The sequence below is a fragment of the Copadichromis virginalis genome, linkage group LG4 (genome assembly GCF_057382275.1).
Source record: "Copadichromis virginalis isolate Kocher_CV1m ecotype Utaka linkage group LG4, C_Virginalis_male_GT1.1, whole genome shotgun sequence".
Lineage (NCBI taxonomy): Eukaryota > Metazoa > Chordata > Actinopteri > Cichliformes > Cichlidae > Copadichromis > Copadichromis virginalis.
Genome location: NC_140621.1, coordinates 588250 through 610332, shown reverse-complemented (window position 1 = coordinate 610332; position 22083 = coordinate 588250). Strand labels below are relative to the sequence as shown.

At 42.3% G+C, this 22083-nt stretch overlaps 1 protein-coding gene across 1 annotated transcript; it reads left to right on the top strand.

Annotated features, from left to right (window-relative positions):
* The first annotated feature begins 1310 nt into the window (after positions 1-1310).
* On the top strand, positions 1311-3149 carry LOC146710469 (ferritin, middle subunit). The gene is made up of 4 exons (XM_085453013.1): positions 1311-1577; positions 2185-2331; positions 2509-2634; positions 2739-3149. The coding sequence occupies exons 1-4, from the start codon at positions 1476-1478 to the stop codon at positions 2892-2894; spliced, it is 531 nt and encodes a 176-aa protein (XP_085309139.1). The 5' UTR covers positions 1311-1475; the 3' UTR covers positions 2895-3149.
* The last annotated feature ends 18934 nt before the right edge of the window (positions 3150-22083 follow it).

Here is a 22083-nt window from a genome sequence, read left to right as displayed (position 1 = left end):
GATTTAGGGAACAAGACTGAGAAACTCTTTGAGGGTTAGAGTTAGACGAGACTAGACAAAGTCATAGAAGCAGCAGCAGGGAAGATAAGGGGGGAAGAGGGTGAAATATGCGTCCGCCTCCTCCAAGAGCCACAGAAGACAAAATTATACAAAAAAAATATACACACAAGGTAACAAGGGACATTCACAACAGGAGTGAGACACAGCCGAACCTAATAGACATGACGAGACAGCGACGAAGGTTTAATAATATTTTAACTGCTTTAAAGCAAGTCTAGTGATGTTTGTCCACACAAAGCAGTACTTTGGGCTGCATTCACTTTATTGTTGGAAAATGAAGCTGAAAGGGTGCAGCAAAGAAAATGCAGGCACACTGGCAGGTCTCTCGGGCACTTTACACAAAGGACAGCATTGCAAGTGAAAAAGTACTGCCTCTGAATATGTTTTGGGTCTTCGATTAAAGAAATATCATGTGTGAATTTAACCCCTATATTAAACTTATACCTCAGCTGCAATGAGACTCTTCAAGGACAAATTTAATCTAAAGAGCTGCTTTTACATGAACAGACTGATACAAAATACATTGCTTAGTTTTAGTTTTTTTAATAAATCATTTGACTCAAGACTTTTGCACAGTATTGTACATATTTTTAAGTAATAAATATCGTACCATGTGCATGTGGACATCTCTGATGTCCATCAGAGAGTCTTCATCTAGTGTTTTGAGATTAAATTTTACATATTTTACATGTTTTGCTTGTTATCTGTTGAAATATGAAAATGCTTTGTTATTGCACCTGACTATCTCCATAACGGGCGATCGTGGCTCAAGAGTTGGGAGTTCGTCTTGTAATCGGAAGGTTGCCGGTTCGAGCCCCGGCTTGGACAGTCTCGGTCGTTGTGTCCTTGGGCAAGACACTTCACCTGTTGCCTACTGGTGGTGGTCAGAGGGCCCGGTGGCGCCAGTGTCCGGCAGCCTCGCCTCTGTCAGTGCGCCCCAGGGTGGCTGTGGCTACAATGTAGCTGCCATCACCAATGTGTGGATGACTGGATGTGTAAAGCGCTTTGGGGTCCTTAGGGACTAGTAAAGCGCTATATAAATACAGGCCATTTACCATTTATCTCCCAGCAGGTCACATTAAACATTAAACTGGATGATGAGTTTTCTACGAATCGGGAGGAGAAAAAAAGCAACTCTATCCTCTGTGTCACACACGTTACACCCGTGCTCAGTGATTGGTGGAAACATACGTCACATCTGTCACGAGCTCCTCCGTGGAGTATAAACACAGGGACCCGCGAGTGTGCCATTTCACACCAGGGGAGGAATCTTTGAGGAGTTGTTGCTTCAACAGTGTTTGAACGGAACTTCTTGACTTCATCCAACTTTATATTTCAGCTACAGATAACTTCAACGTAAAGCTTTATTTTTGCACCGTTTTTGTTAATAAAAAGCACAAGAAACGCCAGCCGAAATGGAGTCCCAAGTGCGCCAGAACTACCACCGCGACTGCGAGGCCGCCATCAACCGGATGGTGAACATGGAGCTGTTTGCGTCTTACACCTACACTTCTATGGTGAGAACACAGAAAGAGTCCATCATCAAAGCAGACTCTTTTCTGAGGAATGTTTACTATTTTGAAATGACGGCACTGTGTGCTGTTTAAATGTAAAATCATTTTATTATGAATATTAAGGTTAAATGGCGCAGCTAGAACAGGGATGTAATTGTAGCACACTAAGATGTATTGTGTTAATGCAGCTTTTTAACAAATGACAGATTATTTTTTAACAGTGTTACATATTGACTTGTGCTCTTAGGTGAAAGTTTAAAGGTCACAATGTGAAACTGAATCATGAAATTTCAACAGATGTTTTGACAGTTATATATTTTTCTCAGTTAATTGTATGTTTAATGGACAACAGACCTGGAGAGCATTTGCTGCTCCACTCATACTTGCAGCAACCCTGCACAGTGCAAGATTCTGTGTTGGTGGGTGTCAAGTTTGAATTGTTGAACTAGCAGCAGAGTGGGGTCTTAGTCTCTATTTCAGCAGTTACCTCGGTCTAAACCAGCTGAACTGTCCATCATGAATCATGTCTGTCTCCATAACTGTTTGTCACGATGCTGTATTTGCAGAAGAATTGGTGCTGTGTACTAATAACCTGTGTCTGATTTGTCAGGCCTTCTACTTTGACCGTGATGATGTGGCCCTGCCAGGCTTCTCCCACTTCTTCAAGGAGAACAGCCATGAGGAGAGGGAGCACGCTGACAAGCTGCTGTCCTTCCAGAACAAGAGAGGAGGTCGCGTCTTACTCCAGGACATCAAGGTGTGTACAAACTGAACCAGTCCTGCTGTGACATACCTGACTGTGTCTCTAACACAGAAACTGGGATTAATGAGCAGTGTTATGACACTTGTTCTCTTGTTGTTAGCGTTAGTGTGTAATGTGTATACAGAGCTTAAAACAAGTGTTCAGTCTCTAACAGAATTGTTTGTTGTGCAGAAACCAGAGCGTGACGAGTGGGGCAGCGGGCTGGAGGCCATGCAGTGTGCTCTGCAGCTGGAGAAGAATGTCAACCAGGCTCTGCTGGACCTGCACAAGCTGGCTTCTCAGCATGATGACCCTCATGTAAGTGGGAGTTGGAGGGAAGAGTTTGGGGTTAAAGACTGAACTAGTTCATGCTGTGTATGTTTGACAAATCATCAAATGTTAACTGTAGTTTGTTTTCCCAGCTGTGTGACTTCCTGGAGAGCCACTACCTGGATGAGCAGGTGAAGTCCATCAAGAAGCTGGGTGACCACATCACTAACCTCACCCGCATGGATGCCCACAACAACAAGATGGCAGAGTACCTGTTTGACAAGCACACTCTGGGTGACAAGAGCTAAATGCTGAGACGTAGAAGTGAGCCTGGAGTCAGCATGTTAACAACACAGGCTTTGAAGTAAACTCACTTCTGCTCCAGCTGATTTCTTTCCTGATTTCCTGGCTTTAAAGCTGGCATCAGTTCTTGTATGTTGTGGTGTTTGTGTGAAATGTCACATGGAGCGATGGATGTTATCAGGGTATGGCTCTGCTTCTAAGCTGTCTGACATTTGGAAATGTTTCTGATCTGTTCATCTGAATAAACATTTTGAGCTGGATCTCTGGTCTGTCTGCATCTGTGACTCATTTTACTGATTAGTTCAAGCAGTTGGTCTAAAGACTAAATAAATCACTGCTTCTTTACCTTGTCGACTTTGTCAGATTATGGCGTTGACAAAGGTCGTCTCAGGTGTGTGAGTTAATATTTGTACACATTGGGACCAAATACAAACAAGACCATATCAGATGTAAATGTTACTGGATATCTTTTGGTTTTCTCCCCAGTGAAGTCTCAACTTGACCTACTTTATCTGGTACACCTATTCAGCAGCCTAAGGCAAACAATCTCGTGTGTGTGTGTGTGTGTGTGTGTGTGTGTGTGTGTGTGTGTGTGTGTATATATATCTTAACAGTGCGCTCTTTTCACTTGCATACAATTTGTGTTGTTCTTAAAGCACAATGACAAAGAATCTGATCCATGAAGCACCACACATCCCAAACAGCACAATTATATTGGTTCATGTAAACATCTTAATATAACAGCCAATAATTAACTTGAAAATATGGAATCACGTGGACATGTGATCCAATGTCTTGCTATAAATTTTTGGTGGGTTTATTTAATTTGGCACAAATCATTGCCTTGTTATTAACATTACTTTTGTAATGCACCATCGCCATCTACTGGAGACACTCCATACTGCAGAGTGAAATCATTTCCTTCTTTATAGCAAGTAAAATCTAAAATGAGCTAAAGGTGTTTTTTATTACACCCTGAAAAAAAACTTTATGTACCTTGTTGTGCCTTATTCAGTAATAACAAAACTAAACATTTTTTCAAATTATTTATTTTCAGGAACTAAATAAACTCAAAAAAAGATTTGTAGTCATTTTATTCACTTGTATTAATGTTATCTAGAAATAAAATCACATCACAAAGAAATCCTCTCTCACTCTTGAAAATCCAGGTATTTGCTCAGTTTTATACCCATGTTTTGGAAAGTATCCATGATTAAAATTCTGACTTTATGTTGTAAGGTAAAGAGCCTACGATAATACAGAGGAAACAGAGAACACCCAACAATCAAATGACCCCCTAAGAGCAAGCGCTTTGGCAATATTGGGAAGGAAAAACTCCCTTTTAACAGGAAGAAACCTCCATCAGAACCAGGCTATGGAGGAGTCGCCATTTGCCACGACTGGTTGGAGGTGACGGGAGGAAATCGGGACACGACACGCTATGGAAGAGAGCCAGATATTATACATAACTAATAATTAAATATCGAGAGATGTATAAACACATAGTGACTAAAAAGCTGACTGGAAGAAGAAACACTCAGTGCATCATGAGAGTACCCCAGCTGCCTAAACCTATTGCAACGTAACTGAGTATTCTGTCCCTCGGATTATTTCTGAGGTTGATGTTATAGGACAGGTCGTAGTCATTCTTGCTGTAAGTAATTGAATAGATGTGTCAACAAATATGTTCATTCCTGGCCTGCTCATGGCAAAAGCCTGCCCTCTAGTGGGTCAACAGCAGAAACTCCTAGTAAGGGGAGAGAAGGAGAGTTTAGCTCCGAGCACTTTGCAGGGGAGGTCCGGTGCTTTGTGTCTCTGACGATTCCTGCTTCTGTTGCTCTTGAGATGGCATAATCTTTCTACAAGAATGAAAGTATCTCTCTCTGGCTGCCAAAGCTGTTTCCTGTTAAAAGGGAGATTTCCCTTCAATGTTGCTTGCTATGAGTGCTTGCTCTTAGGCTATATGCAGTCACTCAGTGAGAGTCCTGGAAGAGACAGAAGTTGAGGGTTGTTACATTTTGAGCTTGTCCACTCTTTTACTCTTCAGTTAAGTTGCATTTGGATTTTAAATGTTCTGTTCAGATTTCCAGACTTTTAATATAGATGCATGATATAACTAAAGATTAGCATCCTCTCATTTCAAGCCAGCTGCCTTTCTCCTGGGACCTTTTTACATAATCCTACTCCCATTAAGAAGTGTTATTAGAAGACACAGGATGCATTTCCAATGCAATGCAGCTGATACCCAGTTATGGTTATCTATGAAGTCAGATGACACAAATAGGACATGTCTTATAGACATGAAGGCCTGGATGGCCTCTAATTTTCTGCTTTGAATTCAGACAAAACTAACCCTAAAATTCTTAAAAACATAGCATCTAACCAGATACTTACCATGGATGGCATTACCTTGGCCTGTAGTGACACTATGAAGATTTTTGATCAGCCAAAATGATGGACACCACAAAAGATGGACATCACACATCAACTAAAAAGCACATTTATTTAAAAAAAAGTAAAACAACAACAAAAATGTGTTGTCAGTTCAGTAGTAATGTGTAGTGTGTGTATCTGTGCTGTGCAAAGCAAACAACATTCAAATAAGCCCGAATGCCCTGAAAGACTGAGAGAGGCCAAATACAGCCTCAACACTGCTCTAACTAATACTCCCCTAATACAAGAAGCCCCCAAACCTGGACCTGGACATAGAGGCCTGAGGGCCATCTCACACATTTATTCAGAATAAAACAGGTTTGTGTGTTTGTGTTACTCCAGGACTCAACATGACACGTTCAAGGACCCAGTAAACATCAGAGCAGACAGCTGTTCATAAACATGTCATAAAAACGTGCTTAAACTACTCAAAGCTGCCCCTGTGACCACTGCTGCAGAGCAGAATGAACAGTACTGATGGGGACTATGAAGGTTTGTAGTTTAATTCCTGCTCTTGCAGGATCAGTGAGTTTAAAGATAAACCTCACGAACACAACTTTAAATCCCCACGACATCACCAACAGTTCTGCAGGAGGACAGAAGCCCCTGATTTAATCTACCATAATGCTCTGTGATATGTTGTCATGGCAACATGAAGTCCAAAAAATACAAATACAAAAATGCAAAAGAAGAGGAGGACAACAAGACAGGCAGCTGGAGGAGCTTTTGAAGCAGGACAACTTTTCTGGATTTATCTTAACTGGAAATTCTGCTAAACAAGTCAAGCTGGAAACAAGGAGGCAGCTGGTTGGATTATATCTGAGGACAGGACGCATGAAGAGAAGCATGAGGAGAGAGGAAACAGCAGAGAGATGCTGTGGAGACGATCGTGGATCAAGTCGAAGAAGCAAGCACCAAAACTGTGAGTAGACATCACACACCAAGAGCTAAAATGACTGTGCTGATTAAGGAAACATTACATTTGGTTAGTTTGGGGTCTGGAGCTTCAGGTTTGTGGGTTCAGTTGGTCTCAAAATTGAAGAAAGACAAAAACATGTTTCTTACAAAAGGTTGTTGGAGGATTCTTACTGTAAGAACTGAAAGTTAATCCGTGGGTTTAACTGATAATTAAATAATTGTAATTGTAATTTTGTAGAAAAGGCTCTGCACCTGTGAAAATAAAAAATAGGTATCCAAGCCCCCGAGGTCACTGCAGATCAAAGTAGCTCAGACCTGGTTAACTATAATTATATTACAGGAGGTGAAAAATATGGGAATGATTCAAAGAAACAAAGATCTGGTTAAAGATTTGAGCTTTCTGATTGAAAGAGATGAAAACTATTCCATGTGTGACACTGAGAAAAAACCGAAAGCTTAATAGATCTGTAGGTCCAACTGTTATTATACAAATGTGCAAATTTGTTTTAATGACATTAGGAAGAAAAAAATGAATACACGTAGACATTGAGGGCTATCAGGAGGGACTATGCGCTTACCTGCTGCTCTCTGGCAGGTAGCTCCATGCCCTCCTGGGTTTTAAATGCACCTTAGAACACACATGCATCAACACTACAATGAGCGGGTGGAGGGAGGTTTGGAGTCTTCTCTCACCCCCGTTCTCTGCGACCTGCTGGAGCTAGGAGGAGGAGTTGGCCGTCCGACTGCGGTCTGGAGTGTGGGGCCTCCCTGCTGTTGCGGAGTTGGGGCGGTCTGCCTCCCCCCACCGCAGGGAAAAGGGTAACACCACCTGGGTCTGGGTGCAGTTCCCCCTCCAGGGGCAAGGGTACCTAGACCCGGTTTGTAGAGTACGCTTGGGGAGTGTGATCGTGTGTACAGCGTCTCTTTATGTCTGTCTCCACGTTGGTTGAGTGTGGAGTAAGTGCATATGAGAGCATGAGGGTGGGAATGGATGTTTGTGTCTGTGTGTGCCTGTATGTCTGTGTCTATATGTCAGGTTGGGTGTCAGGCGCCACCTCTCTGGGGACATCTCAGGCCCTCCAAGGTTTGGAGGCCTATCTCCCCCCACCACCACTTCCCCTGCCAGTGGCGGACTCCCTCAGACATCGGTGCGTTGGTGGTTCTTTGTGTCTGGGGATGGGCGTCCGGGTACACACCGGCTCACTCCTTGGCGGGGCCTGGAGCCTGGGGCTCGCTCGGGCCACTTCGGAGGTGGGGTGCCCCCGGCCTCTCGGCCTGGGGCTCGGTCACTCAGGCACGGCTGGCTGCCGGCGGAGCTCACGGGCGCGTCACTGCAACTCCCCCTGGCTTCTGCTCCGCGGCTGCTGAGTGAGCCCTCATCTGGGACTCTCCTCAGCTCTTACTGGGACAGTGGCGCGGCTGCCCCTCTGTTGGTCTTCCTTGGTCTCTTGTGTTTTGGGGGCCTCTGGATGTCTGGAGTTTTGATCTCCTCCATGCCTGCTTCATACCCTGGGGGACGGGGCTGTGGCCCCCCCACACTCCTAGCAGATCGTTACATGGAGAAACCTTTGGAATGCAAGCATGCTGATCCACACAGGTATGCACACAGGTGTTCACATGGGTATTCACAGACGCGGACTACAGCTTTCTTGGCTGCTGCCTCAAAGCACATTGTGCGCTGTCTATCTTGCGTGCTGCACAATATCGTTTATTATTTAGTATCTACTGATATCTACTGCTAGCTAATTTATTGTCATGGTGCCGTTTTTTTTTTTATTATGTTGCTCTTTGTTGTTTGCTTTCTCTTCTGTTTTTTTTCTCCATACAGGTGACCCAGGTGTTTTGTTTTTTTGTTTGTTTGTTTTTTTCTTTCTTCCCCCCCAACGTGAGTTTTAATCATTGACATTTCTTTTAATTTCTTTATATTTCTGACAAATTTGCAAAATATGAATAAGAATTTTAGTACTTTTTCAAAATAAGACGTTTCTAATGGACTTCAAACTTCTGAGCTGTAGTGTAGATTGCAATGATAGTTCTCTATTATAGAAGATGATATAGAAGTATGAGGACAGGGAGACACTGTTAAAACGTTATGAGCTGTCTTGCTGCAGAGAAAGTGGAGTCTGTCATCCTTGAAATGCTCCCTAGATAGGCAGCTGGCAGGATTGAACGATGCTCTACCTCTGTGGTCAAGTACAGACATCCATGAGCCACTGATGAGCGTGACAGGTCAGGAAGCATGCATGAAGTGGACGTGTTAGGGAGAGTTTGCCATCAGAGTGAAAACACTTCATCTTGATTTTTGATGATAGACACAACAAAAAAATCCTGATCAGATACAGACACATGTACACAAAACACACGACTGCTCAAAAGTTTGTGGTCAGATTGAAACATTCTTGTTTTAATAATAAATTTACATTTGCTTTAACGTAATATTACATGAAGTTTATCAGTAATGTTTTCACAGATGTGTTTTTAATCAATCATTTATGGTAAATCACTCATGATGTGTTAGGAAATGTCTGCACAGTTATACATGGGCCCACTTTTAGTACCAATCACTCCTGCATGGACAGATCACATGGTTATAAACCAGGTGCAAATTTGATTTAATGCGATTATAAAACAAAAATGGGATGATCCATCACAAACCTGACAAATGTACTGCTGTTAATCTGCACAATGATTTTGGTTTGTGCTTATGTCTTTGGAAAACGTTGTCCTGACTGAAAAGCTGGGATTTAACAGGATAAAGTAACATCTGGTAACAATGTACCACTGAAACACAACAGATAACATTGTTGAAATCTTCAACCATCTTCAACCATTTGCCCGTCCTTGAGCCACATTCTGCCGAAGGTTTCTTAAAAGGGAGTTTTTCCATCCCACCATCCCCAAGTGGTTGCTCATAGGGGATTATTTTATTGGTAGGGTTTTGTCGCTATTATTTTAAGGTCTTTTATTTATTATATATAATAATTATTGTGAATTGGTGGTATATAATCAAATGGACTCAAATTTAATACGTATTCATACCTAAAGTCGCCTCACCAAGTTTGGACATCCAGTGTGATAAAATACTACAATATCAACCAGAAATTAGAAGCATAACCAGCAGCTGTTATATATGTTTTTAATTTAGTACTTTTATCCTGTTTAAAAATAAACACTCAAAAAAGATCATTGTTTCATTTTATGGTTTATTCTTTATCCATTTATCAATTATCCAAGTCCTTAATACGCACACATGTATACAGGGAGTGCAGAATTATTAGGCAAATGAGTATTTTGTCCACATCATCCTCTTCATGCATGTTGTCTTACTCCAAGCTGTATAGGCTCGAAAGCCTACTACCAATTAAGCATATTAGGTGATGTGCATCTCTGTAATGAGAAGGGGTGTGGTCTAATGACATCAACACCCTATATCAGGTGTGCATAATTATTAGGCAACGTCCTTTCCTTTGGCAAAATGGGTCAAAAGAAGGACTTGACAGGCTCAGAAAAGTCAAAAATAGTGAGATATCTTGCAGAGGGATGCAGCAGTCTCAAAATTGCAAAGCTTCTGAAGCGTGATCATCGAACAATCAAGCGTTTCATTCAAAATAGTCAACAGGGTCGCAAGAAGCGTGTGGAAAAACCAAGGCGCAAAATAACTGCCCATGAACTGAGAAAAGTCAAGCGTGCAGCTGCCAAGATGCCACTTGCCACCAGTTTGGCCATATTTCAGAGCTGCAACATCACTGGAGTGCCCAAAAGCACAAGGTGTGCAATACTCAGAGACATGGCCAAGGTAAGAAAGGCTGAAAGACGACCACCACTGAACAAGACACACAAGCTGAAACGTCAAGACTGGGCCAAGAAATATCTCAAGACTGGTTTTTCTAAGGTTTTATGGACTGATGAAATGAGAGTGAGTCTTGATGGGCCAGATGGATGGGCCCGTGGCTGGATTGGTAAAGGGCAGAGAGCTCCAGTCCAACTCAGACGCCAGCAAGGTGGAGGTGGAGTACTGGTTTGGGCTGGTATCACCAAAGATGAGCTTGTGGGGCCTTTTCGGGTTGAGGATGGAGTCAAGCTCAACTCCCAGTCCTACTGCCAGTTTCTGGAAGACACCTTCTTCAAGCAGTGGTACAGGAAGAAGTCTGCATCCTTCAAGAAAAACATGATTTTCATGCAGGACAATGCTCCATCACACGCGTCCAAGTACTCCACAGCGTGGCTGCAAGAAAGGGTATAAAAGAAGAAAAACTAATGACATGGCCTCCTTGTTCACCTGATCTGAACCCCATTGAGAACCTGTGGTCCATCATCAAATGTGAGATTTACAAGGAGGGAAAACAGTACACCTCTCTGAATTGTGCCCAAACTCAAACTCCATATTGTACACATTACACGAGTTTCTAAAACTGTGCCTCTGTTTCGTGTTTCCTGTCACACTGACTGTGAGGCTTCTAATGTGTTTCTATTGTAATTTAGAGAAACAGAGAAACATATGTCAATACTAAGTAGTTAATGGGCAACTTACAATAATCTGTCTCCTTGAACTGAATCCTGTATACATGCTGTGATCAGCTGATCTGCTGCTATTGTTTACCTGAGGTTTACTGGTCTCTTTGGATTTACATAACTGAATCCAACAAGATGCACACAGATGTTTCATGATTTCCATCCCAGCAGCATACTGTTTAAGTCGGAGATGTCAAACTGATCACGGGCCACTCACATACCACCAGTGAAAATCTTCTTTCTGTCAGTGTCGAGTAGTTTAACTGCACATTTCATTTGTGAGCTATTTCAATATCAGAAAAAGAAGTGTAACTTCAACAGTTTTCTCTACATGATAAAGAAATACTGTGGTTGGTAATGAAAGAAATCTGTCAACACAACTCTTTGATCTTAATAAGTTGAATTCAATGAATGAATTTAAGCAACATCAGCCTAAAGGCAAAATCATCACTGCTGCACGCGATATAATCTAACACTGACCATGAGCGTCACAGCCACTGTGCACCAGTCAAAACTGTGCTTTACTGTAAATCCATCACAGTACAACAACCTAACCTGCACTAAGCTGTAGATCATTCCCATGCAACATATGAATAATGTAACTGATGTTTGTTGTTGAGCTGATAGAAATGCTGCATTTGATATTAGTCCATGCTCACTCATCCTCTGTAGGGCTAGCTAGAAGTCACGTGACAAGAACTTACGGACACCTGTATTCACTCCAGCCCACTTTAATCCACTAGTATAAGCAATATAGATGCTGATACATTGAACCTAAAGCAGTTAAAAAAAATTTAAATCTCAGAAGTAGACATTGGAGATATTTACTTAAAAAGTAGGGAGTAAAGTACAGATACCTGAAAATTCTTCTTGAGTACAGTAACAAAGTATTTGTACTTTGTTACTTCCCAACCCATTGTCTCAAATTACCATTTAACAATATAAATCTCTAGGCTACAACACAACAAATATCACTATCCTAATGAGGTCACACGTATGATGTTTATCTTAGCATTTATGTATGAACACAAAGCAAAGGTGAACCCCAGCACAAAGACACTTTGAAGTCATCGCCACAGTGATTGTACTTCAGAAACATGAAGAGGGGGACAGGAAGCAGTAGTTTTCCACTTTACTACTCTCTCTTCTTCTTTTATGCAAATAAAAAATTATTTCCATATCCAGGCTGTATAATGTGCTACTATTTTCCTCCTCTGGTACACGACCTGAAATCCGTTGATTGTAGCTGAAGTGCAAGTGGAACTGATAAGCCTTTATGTTTTTATTACTACAAAGGCTAAATTTTATGATGTTTTTAGTATTTCAATGATTGCAAGCCCTGCATGCTTTCTAGATGATATAATTAATTTGATCATACCAGCACCAAAATCACATTTTAGAGGAACAGTTCTCACCAAAATGAAATGGTTGCACTTTCTTCCGTCCTTTAATTTATGGCTGTGTTCTAAGAGATCTGCTAAGGAAATGTTGGCCTTCTCTCCAATAAAACTGAAAAAATAAATAAATAAATTAAAATGATAGTTTCTTTTTTTTTTTTTTTTTTTTTTTTTTCGTTCTTAAATGACATCAGAAACAGCAGTATGCGACATTACGTGATGGCAGAGCTTCAGTTCATCCTTTGTCATTTTTTTTTTTTTTTTTTTTTTAATAAATAGGACAGGGGGAATGAATGAGAGAGAGAGGGGGAGAGAAAGAAAGAAAACCCAAGGGGAGAAGAGACGGTGAGAAGGGGGGGGAAGAGAGACAAAAAAAAAAACAAACAAAAAAAAAAAAAACTCCTGGGTCACCTGTATGGAGAAAAAACAAACAAACAAACAAACAAACAAACAGAGGAGACAGCAAACAACAAAGAGCAACATAATAATAGAGAAAACAAAGCACCATCACAATAAACTAGCTAGTCATAGATATCAGTATTTACTAAGTAATAAACGATATTGTGCAGCACGCAAGATAGACAGCGCACAATGTGCTTTGAGGCAGCAGCCAAGAAAGCTGTAGTCCGCGTCTGTGAATACCCGTGTGTACACCTGTGTGGATCAGCATGCTTGCATTCCAAAGGTTTCTCCATGTAATGATCTGCTAGGGAGTGTGGGGGGGCCACAGCCCCGTCCTCCAGGGTGTGAAGCGGGTATGGAGGAGATCAAAACTCCAGACATCCAGAGGCCCCCAGAACACAAGAGACCAAGGAAGACCAACAGAGGGGCAGCCGCGCCACTGTTCCAGTAAGAGCTGAGGAGAGTCCCAGATGAGGGCTCACTCAGCAGCCGCGGAGCAGAAGCCAGGGGGGGTTGCAGTGACGCGCCCATGAGCTCCGCCGGCCCCCAGCCGCGCCTGAGTGACCGAGCCCTAGGCCGAGAGGCCGGGGGCACCCCACCTCCAAAGGGGCCCGAGCGAGCCCCAGGCCCCAGGCCCCGACAAGCGGCCGCCAAGGAGTGAGCCGGTGTGTACCCGGACGCCCACCCCCAGACACAAAGAACCACCAACACACCGACACCTGAGGGAGTCCGCCACCGGCAGGGGAAGTGGTGGTGGGTGGAGATAGGCCTCCAAACCTTGGAGGGCCTGAGGTGTCCCCAGAGAGGTGGCGTCTGATACCCAACCTGACATATAGACACAGACATACAGGCACACACAGACACAAACATCCATTCCCACCCTCATGCTCTCATATGCACTCACTCCACACTCAACCAACGTGGAGACAGACATAAAGAGACGCTGTACACACAATCACACTCCCCAAGCGTACTCTACAAACCGGGTCTAGGTGCCCTTGCCCCTGGAGGGGGGAATTGCACCCAGACCCAGGTGGTGTTACCCTTTTCCCTGCGGTGGGGAGAGGCAGACCACCCCGACTCCGCAGCAGCAGGGAGGCCCCACACCCCAGACCGCAGTCGGACGGCCAACTCCTCCTACTAGCCCTCCCGCTCCAGCAGGCCGCAGAGAATGGGGGTGGGAGAAGACTCCAAACCTCCCTCCACCCGCTCATTGTAGTGTTGATGCATATGTGTTCTAAGGTGCAATTAAAACCCAGGAGGGCATGGAGCTACCTGCCAAGGAGCAGCAGGTAAGCGCATAGTCCCTCCTGCTAGCCCTCAATGACTAAGTGTATTTAAAATTGAGAGGTGGGCAACGACGTCAGGGGTGGGGTGTACACCCTGATGGTGATTTGGACTCCGTGATTGTGCCCACCCCCAAGATCCTATATGTATGTGTAATGAGAGTGTGAATAATGTGAATGTCTAAGTTGTGGGATAAAATTGAGGCAGAGGCAGCCAGAAGGGGACAGGGGGGGGGGGGGGGGTAGCCTCCTCTGCACCCTGGTGACATACCCCCACTCCAAGGCCCTGCATGTGTGGGTGGTTGTGGAGGAGCGGGAAGAGGGAGGCAGCTGGAGATGGGGAGGGAAGGAGGGGAGGGGCAAGTGACCCCTCCCTGGGGCCAGCTCCCCCGCTGACCCCAGTAGGCACTCCCACCCTCCGCGACCCGCCAGGGAAGGGGGGCCCAGGCCCATCAGACCGGGGCCCAGTGCAGCAGCGCCCTCCGGCTCCACAGAGCCCTGGACAGTCCACCCAACCCCACCACAGAGAAAACTGCACCCACCCCACCAACCACACATCTTCCAGACTACATAAGACGGTAAACGCCCAGGCTGAGATCTTCCTCCACCTCTCCTGTATCTCCCCCTCCTGCAGAGAGTTCCTGAGAGAAGAAAGCTCCTGCCAGATGTGACCATCCCCCCCACCAGTTGAAGAGCCCCCCAGGCGGCTCGATGCACCGGCGGCACCCTGCTCCAGGGCCGGGCCCCCATGCACCCACCCGCCCACAACCCCGGCAACACACCAACCAGGACCCGAGCCCCCGAGGCCCGGCCCGGGCCCCCGCCCAGAGACGGAGCACCCCCAGAACCTCACGCCCATCCCGGACCCACCCAGGGGCAGCCAGGTTGCCAGGTCAGTAACCCACGTCCGTCAGCACAGACCCTCCCCTAGCCCCGCTGCACGCAGCCGCGAGGAAACAGTCACCCGAGAGCCAACAGAGCCCTCAACCGGACGTGACCGCTACCCCGGGTTGAGCCCCCCAAGGAAGATGCCTCCGGGGAACCCCCCGACGCCCTAAGCCTGTCCCTACCCCCTCACCAATCACAACAGTGAAGGCGGGACCAAACTATGACCCCCCACCCCCACTAGGTGATGGAGCTGATAAAAGGGGCCCAGAGCAATTGATCTGATGTGGTGGCAGAGGCTGTGTCAAGACTAATGTAATCTAATAGATAATTTCTATATTGGTTAGAATTAAGATTATTTTTATTTTTCCAGTTCATGAGGACTGTTTTCTTGGCTATGCATAGGGCAGTGAAAACCATATGGGCGATATTCTTTTCTGAAGTGACATTATCTAAGCTGCCCAACAAACACACTAAGGGGGAGGTTGGAATGTTACATTTCAGACATTTTGATAAGTCTTCACATATCTCGCGCCAAAACTTTTGCACTGGTGGACAGAACCAAAGAGCGTGGATATAATTGTCTGGTGTATTGCCTTGACAGTGTGAGCAGTTGTTGGAAGATGTAAAGCCCATCTTGAACATCCGATGACCTGTATAGTGCACTCTATGAAGTATTTTGTATTGTATTAATTGCAGACTGGGATTTTTAATTAATTTAAAAGTTTTTAAGCAAATCTGAGACCAGAAGTTTTGGTCTAGGTTGACTGATAAATCTGCTTCCCACTTTGCAGTAGGAAGGGATATTGATTCATCTAATTTAGAAAGTGTTCTGTATATTTTAGATAATAATTTGGGGGATTTAAGAGTAAGAAAATGTGCCGCACTTAGTGGTGTTTGTAATTCAACTTGACTGAGGTTAAATTTCTTTTTTACTATGGATTTAATTTGTTGATATTCTAAAAACCTTGTCTTGTTGATCCCATATTGTTCAACTAGTCTGTCAAATGGAATAAATTCTGTTCCCTCTAATATATGTTCTAAGTATTTAATTCCTTTACAACTCCATTCTGGGAAATTAATCATATTATTGTTTTGTAATATGTCAGGGTTATTCCAGATAGGTGTACGTTTGCATGGGATTAATGAAGACTCCGTTATTTTTAGAAACTCCCACCATGCTGTCAGAGAAAAGCTGATGTTGATACTTTTAAAGCATTCATGTCTTTTGATGTTTGAGCTAATAAATGGTAGGTCTGAAATCTCTAGATCCTTGCATAGTGCCTGTTCAACATCTAGCCAGGGCTCAACTAAGAAGGTATGTTTTAACCATTCTGAGATGAACTGAAGGCTGTTGGCTAAGAAGTATTGGTGAAAATTAGGCAGATCTAATCCTCCTCTATCCTTGGTTCTTTGTAGCGTTTTTAAGCTAATACGCGGGGGTTTATCTTTCCAAAGGAATTTGGAAATATATGAATCCAGAGATCTGAACCAATCTTGTGATGGTTTGTTAGGGATCATCAAAAATAAGTAATTTATTTTTGGCAAGATCATCATTTTTATAGTGGCGACCCTTCCCATGAGTGATATGGGTAAAGATTTCCATCTAGTCAGATCGCCTTCTACTTTCTTTAGAAGTGGGATGTGGTTTAATTTAGTTAAGTCTGAAAGCTTAGGAGAGATATTAATACCTAAATATTTAATATTTCCGGATTGCAGTGGGGCAGAGGAAGAATTATGGAAGGAGCAGTTAATGGGGAGAACTGTAGATTTTGGCCAGTTAATTGAATAATCTGAAACTCTTGAAAACCAGTTTATTAAAGTAATTACCTCAGAGAGGTTGGTTTGTGTGTTTTGCAGAAAAAGCAACACATCATCCGCATAGAGACTGATTTTATGTTCTATGTTCTTACATGTTATGCCCTTAATTGTTGTAGCCTGTCTAAATGCTGCTGCTAGAGGTTCGATAAAAATTGCAAAAAGTGAGGGGGAGAGTGGGCATCCCTGCCTGGTGCCCCTCAGGAGACAGAAGCTGGAGGATGTCTGGTCATTTGTTCTGATACGAGCTGTTGGGGAATTGTATAATATTCTTATCCAGTTTATGAAAGAGTTTCCAAAACCAAATTTGTGTAAAGTTGCGAATAAAAATTTCCAGTTAACTCTGTCAAATGCTTTTTCTGCATCTAGAGATAATATTATGGTTTCGATGTTTTTATCGTATGAGTAGTCTATTAAATTAAGTAATCTACGAGTGTTTGTTGAGGAGTGCCGACCTTTTATGAAACCAGTTTGGTCAGGATGAATTAAGAGGGGGGTCATTTTCTCTAATCTCTTTGAGAGAGCTTTGCAGATTATTTTAAGGTCTACATTTAAAAGAGAAATTGGACGATAGCTTGAGGGATATACAGGGTCTTTGCCTGGTTTTAGCAGGAGACTAATGTTGGCAGAATTCATATTTGGTGGTAGTCTGCCCTTTTCCTCGATTTCCTGCAACATGCTGTGGAATACTTTGTGGCAAAAATCTAAAAATCTGAAAAAAAACTGGGCAGCAATGTTTGTTTGCAGAAATGATGAACTGGTGACTTAAGAAATGCACACACACAAACACACACAGACCTGTAATAAATAAATAAATAAATATATTTATTTATATATTTTTATATATATAATGTGCTACTATTTTCCTCCTCTGGTACACGACCTGAAATCCGTTGATTGTAGACACTCAGAACCAGACACGGAGAAGCTGCATTCAGCTTTTATGCTCCTTATATCTGGAACAAACTCCCAGAAAGCCTCAGATCAGCTGAAACACTCAGTTTATTTAAATCCAGGTTGAAGACTCACCTGTTCTCAGCTGCATTTGAATAAAGCACCAAATCCACACTTTTAAGCTTAAATTTCAAAACTTGCACTAACTACTGATCTTATCTATTTCTGATTTTATCTGTTTTGATTTTATATACTGTTTTGTTTGTTTGTTTGTTTGTTTGTTTGTTTGTTTGTTAAGTGGGATTAGAGCTCTGGGTAGCTCCCCAACTGGGTCTAGACTGGGTCTAGAGAGTATTTTAAATTCAGGGAATTTAAAATAGAAAGTAGCTCGTCCACAGAAGGACTGGTAGCTCCCCTTACGATAAGGGTTCCGATCGCGCGAATAGGTGTGAAATGTGTGTGTTTAGTTAGTTTGTTTGTTTGTTTTAATCAATTTTAAATCATGCTTTTTATTTGTTTTTGTTTCTAATGTCTCTGTAAAGCACTTTGAATCACCTTGTTGTTGAATTGTGCTATACAAATAAATTTGCCTTGCCTTGCCTTGTAGCTGAAGTGCAAGTGGAACTGATAAATATCTATATATATATATATATATATATATATGAAACCGTGTGTGTGATGAATAAATCTCACTGTTCAAAGACAAAATTAACATCAAACTGATCATGAAAGTATCATGAATCAAAAATGTGAAGCCAACATCATAGAACACCAATTGTTTAAAACAAAATGACATGCAAAGAATTAAAAACTGCATGAAGCATTTTTTTTTAATTCTATTTAATGACCTTATTTTCCGTAGATCATCTGCACACCACCTGCTACAGTAGACGCACAACACTATATTATAGACTTGGGTCATTAGATCAATTTAAAAGTTTAAAACTTTGATTTGAATGTTAAATGAAACGAAACAGTCTTTTGATGATTTCTCAAAGTAATGCATCCAAAGACAGTTTCAAAGAGACATCTATTTTCCACTCTAAAATCTCCCCTTTGACTCAATTGCAGAATGTCACCAAGAGATGGCGCTCGGTTCGAATAAAAGCTTTAATATATGAAGCGGTTAAAATAAGAATTAAGCACCTCACACCTGAAGAAGCGATTATCCAGGAAACATTTCTGTTATTTATTTAACTTATTTAAAAAAACAAAACAAAAAGAAGGTTATTAATTTTCTAAACATGTGTTTCCTAATAAAAGCTCCCATGGACCTGGAGTCCATCAGACATTTGTGTCTCCTTTACCCTTTTAAGGAATAAAACATATTTTTACATAATTTTATAGATCAAAATTTAAATGTACTTTCATTCAGAAAGCCAATGTATCTTTTCTCTAAGCTGTGTGTGGTGTAAGGTACCAATCAATCTAATAAATAATTATAATCAATTTTAAAATTAAAAGTGGCTCGCAAACATCTCATCAAAAAAAACTATCTAAGCAGAATGTAGGTCTATGCTAGCGTGATAGTAGTGGGGCCCAAAGTGATATTTTCTTTTCCCGTTTTTATTCTCACTGACGTTGTTCCCATCAACAACAGGATGCATGTACAGTAAAACATCATGCCTGTGTTAAAACATTTATCGACTTTGACACCACCGGCCTGTCTCCTTTCTTTGAACGTTGTACTCTTCAAAGATGTATTGACTATTGTTTCCTCACAAGCAATATTTTATTCTGGAGCAGATCAACGAAGTGGGAATCTTAAAGTAGGTTCATTAAGAACACGAGTTGAAGTTGGGTCAACATGTGTCAACAGCTCTTGTTCCAGTCTGCTATTGAAATAATGAATGGATCTGTCTGCTCCGGGGTTTTATCATCTAACCCACAGCTTGGTTTAATGAACTTGCTGATGTGAGTGATGTTGCCCCCCCACCTTCTTCAAATCCAACAAAAGTGGTATCAAACGTTTGTGCTGCAAAAAATTTCGTTTGTGCTGCTATCATTTCAAAAATATTAATAAAATAATGTCTTGAAGCGTGCTCAATCATCCAGGTAAGTAAATTCCAAAAGGTTGATTCTGTTCATCTGGACATTTTCAGTGGGAGAAACATTTTGTCACTCATCCAAGTGACTTCTTCAGTCTCAGCTGACTGCAGGTTTCCACAACCTTATAAACAGTACATTTGCACAGTGAAGGAAACTAGCACCACTGAATGAACAATGTGCTGAACGGCTGCAATCACAGCACTGTAAGATGGCGAAAGACGTACCCTTGGGCCCCCTTTCTCGATTCAGAGATGGTCAGCATCCTGACAGCCTGATGGACGAAGCTCTCTCAGTCTGCGAGTTCTGGCCCGGAGGCTCTTTGTGACAAAGTGGAGGAGCAGTTGCAATGCTCTCCATTTGTCCCATATGCGTTTACCTTTTTTTTTTTTTTTTTTTTTGCACATTGTACACATTATTCTGTTTCTATGTATTTGCTATGATTTGCTGTTTGTCATGTAACTTTGCTTCACTCACTATCCCGGGTTTGTTTGTGGAAGCGTTTTGTTGCCGGCAAATCAAACATGCTGCAAATTAAGACAAATACTCAGGTACATGTTTCTTTATATTTTATTATGTTACACATTAAGTCATTTGTTCATACTTACTTTGTTTGTCTTTTCAGTCTCCATGAGGGTCAGGTGTGGGGAAACGCCCACCTGGCATTTCCTCATTTTAAAGTCCTGATGATGTCACACATGGCATCAGCAGGTCAAACCAAGTGGAGGGGTTTCTTTGTCCATAGAGATGCTTCCTTTTGTTTGTGTTAAGGTTTAAAGGGATTTGTTGAATGTTTTTCTTTTCGTTAATACTGCCATTTAGTTGTGTAAATGTGCATGTTAGAAGTGTGTAGAGGTTTTGTGTTTTTAGATCATCTGTGTAGAGTTTTAGATCCCTCAGTTGAGTGAGTGGTACTGGCTGGGCCGAGGGCGTAGATTTGGCATGGACGGAAGGGACATGTCCCCACTAATATCCAGCGATTATTGAATTGTCTCCACCAATAATTTGATCTCTTCGAGTAAAGAAAATCAAACCCGATATAAAGAAAAAAACATCTGTCGACGTCTCATTCACCCAGCGGTGCAGAAAGAGTTAAATTACGTTCTCTACTGGGGTCCTACGTCATGTGACAAATATGGCCAATGTGATTGGCTGAGCCTTTCAGGGAGCTCTGTTTAGTTCTAGCAGCGGCAAACCTGCGCTGCCAGGAGGAGAGGAGGACGGCAGCAAAGAGGAAGAACCTGGATATAAGAAAGTATTTTTCAAAGAAACCTTCAAGTCACTTAAAGCCAAGTTCACTCATAAAATGTGTCATAATAACGTTACAGGCTATGCTAGGCTTTGGCCCACATCAGTCTAAAACTGTATGTAACCATGAATAACGTGTTTGGGAAACTAACTGCACAACAGGCAGCACTGTTAGTTCTCTCAGTCTCAGAGCAGCGTTTCTCATTTTGATCGAAACTGTCAGAGAAAACTGCAGCCTCGAGCAGCCAGGATATTAGTTTACAGAGGCTGTTAAATCAAATTCAAATCAAATTCAAATTTTATTTGTCACGTACACAGTCATACACAGTACGATATGCAGTGAAATGCTTATATAACTGCTCGTGACCTAAAGAAAAAAAAGGCTATGAATAAGATAGGAAATAAATATGAAAAATTAAAAAGGGTAAATTTAACTAGGAAGGAATAAAATATAAATTAAGGTTAAAAATGAAATAACTGTACAACACAAATTAGAATGAAGGGTAAATTTAACAAGGAAGGAATAAGATAAAATATATAAATTAAAGTTGAAAATAAAATAACTGTACAACAAAATACACAATATAGAACTATATAAGAATGTATGAAGAAATATAAATAAATATATACACAATAACAGCAGCTGTACAAGTATTAACTGGAAATGAAGAATATAGTGACCAGTGTTGTGCAATCCACATTATGTCTTGTGCAGTGCAAATATGCTTAAAGTGATTTAAGTGATGAAGTGAAACCAAAGTCCAGAATGTCCAGTGTGTGTGTAAGAACCATATGTGTGGGTCAGTACTGTGTGGTGGTGTGATTGAGAGACCGTATCGCCTGCGGGAAGAAGCTCCTCCTCAGTCTCTCTGTGTTGGTCTTCAGGGAGCGGAATCGCTTTCCTGACCTCAACAGAGAGAACAGTCTGTTGTTGGGATGGCTGAGGTCCTTCACCATCTTCCTGGCCTTGGTCCAGCACCGCCTGCTGTAGATTGAGTGCAGGTCAGGGAGCTCGGAGCGGATGGTGGGCTCAGCTGACCGCACAACCCTCTGTAGAGCTCGTCTGTCCTGCATGGTGCTGTTCCCGAACCAGGTTAAGATGTTTCCCGTCAGGATGCTCTCTATGGTGCACGAGTAAAAGTTCCTGAGCACCTTGGAGGGCAGTTGGAAGTCTCTCAAGCGTCTGAGGTGGTAGAGACGCTGACGGGCCTTTTTCACCACGGTGTTGATGTGACAGGACCATGACAGGTCCTACGTGATGTAAAATTATATGTCTAACGTTAAATGTTGGTGACACAATAATTTCATCCTAATGGCACTGACATATTCATAGGGTTAATTTTTGAGAAAAAATG

What these genes read in the sequence shown, in the direction of transcription:
- LOC146710469 (XM_085453013.1), top strand. Translation starts at nt 1,476, where the DNA reads ATGGAGTCCCAAGTGCGCCAGAACTACCACCGCGACTGCGAGGCCGCC. An exon ending in CTTACACCTACACTTCTATG is followed by an intron (nt 1,578 to 2,184) that starts GTGAGAACACAG and finishes CTGATTTGTCAG; the next exon opens with GCCTTCTACTTTGACCGTGA. An exon ending in TCTTACTCCAGGACATCAAG is followed by an intron (nt 2,332 to 2,508) that starts GTGTGTACAAAC and finishes TTTGTTGTGCAG; the next exon opens with AAACCAGAGCGTGACGAGTG.